The sequence below is a fragment of the Nicotiana attenuata genome, unplaced genomic scaffold (assembly GCF_001879085.1).
Source record: "Nicotiana attenuata strain UT unplaced genomic scaffold, NIATTr2, whole genome shotgun sequence".
Taxonomy (NCBI): Eukaryota; Viridiplantae; Streptophyta; class Magnoliopsida; order Solanales; family Solanaceae; genus Nicotiana; species Nicotiana attenuata.
Genome location: NW_017673825.1, coordinates 36672 through 43234, shown reverse-complemented (window position 1 = coordinate 43234; position 6563 = coordinate 36672). Strand labels below are relative to the sequence as shown.

The window sequence follows — 6563 nt, the reverse complement described above, 5'->3', positions numbered from 1 at the left end:
ATAATTGGTTTAGCCATGTTAATTCAAGTATGATGTGCAAAAATAAAAGAGAATTCACATGGGTAAATATTAAAGAACTAGAAAGTTCTTTACGAATTCTCTTACATTGCTTGTTCTCATTAATTAATAGACCAATTAAAATTGGGATTGAATCCCATGAATGCTGGAAATATCAAAGGTGAATATGGCCCATTCACCTGCCATGTATACCACATAAGATGCATCTAAGAGATGATTACATATGAGATTATTATTAACCCGCAACCTGGTGTTTGTGAGGTAACTTGCTCAATAATTTAATATAGAGCATAATTTCCAGATTTTCTATTCAAGATAGTTCATCTTGATAAGTTGGTTTACATCACAATTGGTTTAGCAAAATGATTTATTGAGTGCCTCCACTTAATAGCTAAATTATTGCTTATGAGAACAAAGTTATCTATATCAGTTTGATATACGTTATATACGAAAGTATATTACATTCTCCCCTCACAAGTGGTTCAGGGTCAGGAACCAAATAATTTCATCTTATTATTATTATTATTGATGTGCGATGTATATTTTGATTAACACCATAACGCACAAAGATGAGTTCTCAAAGTTGAGGAAACAAGTTAGTTTTTCTAACATGAGGGGGAGACATGATAAACAGTTGAGACAAAGTTACGTGGAATGAATTATCATTTGTACATCTAGATCCTCGAATAAGATAATATGAACTTGAAGTTCATAAAAGGATAATTCATGTGCAATTTATTGCAAAGCATGCCAGACGCATTTGCTGACCCAAAGAAAGTAACTATATTCTCATTGCAAATGCTTTTATTAAGTCCTAGAAGGACAACGTCTATGGTACGCTTAAAGCATATAGACAAATCGGTTTCAAATAAACTTCTTAAAATAGAAGATGAGCAAATGATCAAAATGATCATGATAAGGAGGCAAGTGATCTAGAAGATCACATGACATAACACTTCATAAAATCTTATGAGAGATTCAGGTACCTGAATATATGAATGAAGAGATCTCTATGTTATGTCTTTATGAAAAATAAGGAGTTGGAACCGATATAAAATGTTCGTCGACAGCATCTATGATAGCGCTAAATATATATATATATATATATGAGGATCTTAAGTCTGAAGAAACAATTCAAGTAAAATTGGTTTCATATGAAAGACATGCAGTTTTGAACATGTAGTTCAAGCACTTGAAAGTATAAAGTCAATGGTATGTGCAATCAGTTTTCGATATCTTATATGTCTAGCATGACATGAAAACTTGATATGCATCTAAAGTCTATTATATAGCTTATATGACTTAACAATCCCTGAAGGATTTAAATTGCTTAAAGCATATAAAATTCATGGTCATGAAGTACCACTTCCTTAGTGCAATTTGTGCACAAATGTATCTTGCTATAACTATATGCATGATAATATGATAGCAAGAGTTTTCACCCCTATGTGAAGAAATTGAAATGATGATTCCAACAAGATCATATGAAGACAATACATCTATCAGGGATGATGATTTCAAGGTGAAACAAATTCGTTGAAGTTAATATGGCTGATATTGTTTATCAAATATCTACCAAAGATCTTTTGAAGATGGTGCACAAGATTGGAATGCAAATGCTTAAAGATGTGAATTGATGCTCTCATCAGGGGGAGTTAATACGCGTTGTACTCTTTTTCCCTTACAAGGTTTTGTCTCACTGGGTTTTCCTTGCAAGGTTTTTAACGAGGCAACCAAAAGGCGTATTGTTAGATATGTGTACTCTTTTTCCTTTTCTAGAAATTTTTTTCCCATTGGGTTTTATTTTAGTTAAGGTTTTAACGAGGCATATTATTTGTTGAATAGACATTCAAGGGGGAGTGTTATAAATAGAATTATATTTATGGTGAATGTCTATATTTAGAGAGATTCTAGGGTTCATTGCTTAGTGGCTAAGTCACCCTCTCCCTATAAATAGAGGGTTCTATTCCATTGTAGTTCATCCCAAAATTCAATAAGAATTCTCTCTCCCTACTTTTCTCTACAATACTCTTCTTTTTTTTTTATTATTTCATAACAGTAATAAACAAGAAGAAATATAATAGAGGCAGAGTTAAAAATTATATATATGGAATTGTTAATTAAGTAAATGGGAGTTGGTAAAATCGACTCCCTATGTTTGATTAGGGAAGCAGCCATTGAACTTAGAGCCTCCTGTTTTAAGGAAAAACCCACTAAACAGTCAAAATTTTAAGGCAGTGGCAGACCAATTCATGATGGCACGACCTAAAAGACTTCTTTTTCATTATTTGCTGCTTAGACCGTCAAAATATAAAAGACGCGGAGAAAATTGTACTATGACATAATCAACTCTAACCAAAATTTAAACCTTCTAACCACCACCAATTAAAGCGTGTGTTATAGTTGCATGGCAACCAAGGGTAAAAACTTGTATTTCATCAAACCATATTAATACGTAATGATTACGTGATAAAGCATAAATTATTTATGATTTAATGAAAATATTTTCAATTTGGCAACATTGAGGGAGAACTATATTTTTCTATATAAACTACTACTTTTAATATTGTTTGAACAAAAAAAGTATAAAACCCTCTTGTCGGACTAATTGCCAGAATTAAAGAAGGTAAAATCTTAGCTAAACATAATTAATTCCAGATCTAGATATGCAGGGTAGAGAAAAATGAAGAGGAAGAACAATCACGGATAATATTTCTTCATACAATAATTATACATCAATCATATGTGATAAGCTTACATCTATAACCGATTTGTATCATGAACATGGAAGAAACAAAAAAGGAGCGAAGGAGTTGTGCTTCCTTCAGAGATTCTCTTGATTCTGGCCTCCTCCTTTCTTGGGTTTAGCTACCCCTATTTATATTAGTAGCTTCCACATTTGTCCAATGGTCTTTGAGCATACTTTCTCGTTATCCTGCCCTCTTTCATTTGCTTGATCGTTACATGGGTTCCGCGACGTAAGCTTTCTTACGGTCTGGCCCCGACGATGACCGAGGTGTCCTTTGCCATCTTGCCTTGTGGGTACGACTACGACTTGGCCGACCCCATATCGTTCCTCTTAGGGATGATTAACCCATGGTCAGATTTCGACCCATACAAATATAAAAAAATTTCAAGGAACAAGTTAAAATTTAGTATGAAATATAAATATATAAACTATATTGCTCAAGGGTGGATATACTAACATCACCTTATTATAGTGACTTATTCATCTGTTTATTACATCACGGATAGTGCTAATACAAATAAAGCAAAAGCGCAAAATTTCATGTAGTCAATAAGTGCATGCTGTATAATTTCTCACAGATCACCATTCTAGCCGTTAAATACTTTTAATTATCTAATCTTCAATTTTACTTTTCTTATAGCATCAAAAATTTCGACGATAACAAATGTGATCCCATGAATAAGGTATATGGAGAGTAATACTAATATATATGCAGCCTTAACTTTATCTTGTGAAAATAGAAAGACTGTTTTGGATGAATCGGCTAAAGGAAAACATAGTCACAATATATATTATTGATTTCAATGGTGATGATTTCCACAACACCTATGTAAAAGAAATGTAAGTTGTCCAATAGTGCTACACTCATAGGTATTGGTTCATATTTCAATTCAGAGAAAACAAATAGTGCAATAAATTACAATACATCACTCGTTACACGCTGAGACATGAAGACCTAGCATGAGATATATATCTTCATGACTTCACCAATGATACACTAAAAAAATAGGTAAATAGAGCTTAATTAAAAGCTCTTTGTTTTAGGGGTTATCTCATGGATATTTATAATATTAACATCCTTAATATACTCACAACATAAATAATATTAAGTGCTTAAAAACCCCCCTCTTAATTAAATTACTTAAATATCTCTGTCCTTAGTGCACTCTGGTGGAAGAGTAGGGTACCTCTTCCTATCAGTGCAATAATTATAAATAGTATATTTTTGGCGAACCCAACGAAGTCTCCTGTATTGTAAAGCATCCAAATCTTGGAAAGCCTTTTGATCCCACCATCTCATGCCTTTGGTGTTACAAACTTGGACCTCTTGTGGGGTGGCAGCTTCACAGCCGTCCACGTGGAATGATGTGTAGGAGGCAGTAAATGGGGCATTGGACCAGTTTGTTTTCTCCAATCCACCTCTTGTAGCCCAATCATCTGCATTCCAAAGGCTTGAGTATATTTTCATGGGCTGATTGAATGGGAATTTCACACCTAGGTCTTTTGAGTTCTTGAATGCTCTAATTGGGACGTCATCCACAAAGATCCTGCAATATTAAAGCAATTTAGCATTGTCCATTTGGTGGAGGCCCAAAGGGAAGTATAAAGTCCAACTGGATAGAGTGTTTGAAAATAACTTATGCAGTATAGCCGTTCTAAAAATAATAGCGAGCAAAATATATATTTTTTGTTGATGTTAATGTACAATAGACATATAATATATATACTATGTTATATCTATATTTATTGTATATTTGGCTAATAAATTTAGTTATTCTTGATCGAGCAACCAATCGTATAATTGCCCTGAGCATGAACAAACTACTTTAGTACTTGTGAAATAGAAGAAAAAGGTCATTGATTTTGAGCATCCTTTAATTTCCACCATTGTGCTCAAATTTCAAAGCTAAGTAGTAAACAGTCGCAGGTCTTTTGAAAGAAAAAGTTGCACATTCGACAAGGAAACATTATATTTTCAAGATTTAGGTGCAAGATAGAAGACAAAAATTCTGTTGCAAGGACACCAATTTGACAGCTGCTTTATTAAAGTATGTGGACCAGATAATTTGAATAAACAATTTAAACACATAAATTTAAGTGTAAATATTGAGGAATATATACATATATTATCCTTGTGAAAACTTGGCGTAACTGATAAAGTTGCTATCAGGAGGTTACGGGTTCAAACCGTGGAAACACCTTCTTGCAGAAATGCAGTATAATGCTATTACAATAGACTCTTGTGATCCGTGTACACCAAAAAGACCTTTTTTCATATACTATCCCTATCTATAAGAGTATATCAAAAGCTTCAAATCTTGATTAACACAAAAAGACCAACATATATACTCGAGAGGATGCTCACATGGGAGAGATCCTTACTATAATCTTGACTATTTTTAGACCATAGTGAACTTACAAGTTTTCATGCTTTATTTTAATTAAATAATACTCTAATGCCTAGACAAATGTGTATTTTGCTTTTTTCTTAAACAACAATTGTTACCACACTTTTTTAAAACATAGCAGGACAGGGACCACGTATAAAATCAAGTGCACTCGCTCCAAGAAATACATGGGACCACAGAAGAAAATATGACTGACAATACAATAATCAAAACTTATATTAGTAATATTTTCTGTTTTAGGAAATTTAATGAAAAGGCAAGAAATTTACGGAAAAGAAAGCTAAGGTTAAGGTACTTACACAATCTGGAAGGTATTCCAAAGAACAGAATAAGAATGGTAACCCTTGGTTGGGTCAAACCAGAGATAGATTCTCTGTTCTCTGTCTCCTTTTCCTCCCGTGAACACATTCGTCTGCAAAATGTATGGTTGCCCAGTCCTGTTCCCTAAGAATTCAAAATCTATCTCATCGTGCTCTGCATTATTCGATGACAGCTGAAACATTCCCATAAAAATAATTAAATTTACTACAAAAACACATACTAAAGGAAATGAAAAAACTCTACAATGCAAAATATATTGCTGCAAAAATGGAGAAAATTGCAGATCTAAGTAGTGTACATTTTCTAGTATGGTGCAACAACTGAGCTAGTATTAGTATATAGTATTAACTTACGTAAAATGCAGTGACAACACCAGCTGAGTCTCCACCAACAAGCTTCAGTTTCATGCTAAAGTGCCCAAACAAATATGATTTCTTTGACTGAAATCCAGCACCTTCATTCATACAAATTAAATGAAAGATTAGATAAAATAAGAAAAAATCATTAATAAAAAAAAAAAAAAAAAAAAAAAAAANACTAATTAATATTAGTACCTGAAGACCTGTCAAGAACAAGATCAACAGTGGAACCACCATTGAGGTACTTGATGTGGTGACTAGCCCAACTGGGCTCATAGTTTTTCCAAAAGGGTACATCAACTGGTTTTCTGGGATACCCACAAAGTCCTAGTAATGACAAATTAATCAAAACAATACTAAACAAAAGTCCTTTTACACCCATGGTGAAAGTTCTAAAGCGTAAGCCAATCAGAAACAACTATTTGTTTCTCTTGTATCTGTGTATTTTTTGTTTGGGAATGGATTATGGCCCAATGGGAGTGAGGAAAATGGAAGGGAAATGGCCGATTATTTATAGGTGTAAAGGGGCAGGGGGTCACTTGTGGTCGTCAACACAAGGTTAAAACAACGTGAGATTTTTGAGATTTTCGGTGGTTGTGTTTGGCTTTTCAAATAATTGGGGAAGTGTCTATTGGGTAATACACATTGGGGGAGCAATTAACGGAGACATGCACATGCCCGCATCAGAGAAAAGCTTTTTCACTCTCA

At 33.6% G+C, this 6563-nt stretch overlaps 1 protein-coding gene across 1 annotated transcript; it reads right to left on the bottom strand.

Annotated features, from left to right (window-relative positions):
• Positions 1-3608: 3608 nt before the first annotated feature.
• LOC109217382 (probable xyloglucan endotransglucosylase/hydrolase protein) lies at positions 3609-6358 on the bottom strand. The gene is made up of 4 exons (XM_019381617.1): positions 6051-6358; positions 5850-5950; positions 5475-5668; positions 3609-4314 (listed from the first exon to the last, which is right to left on the bottom strand). Exons 1-4 carry the CDS (start codon positions 6235-6237, stop codon positions 3909-3911), a joined length of 888 nt encoding a protein of 295 aa, XP_019237162.1. The 5' UTR covers positions 6238-6358; the 3' UTR covers positions 3609-3908.
• Between the last annotated feature and the right edge of the window lie 205 nt (positions 6359-6563).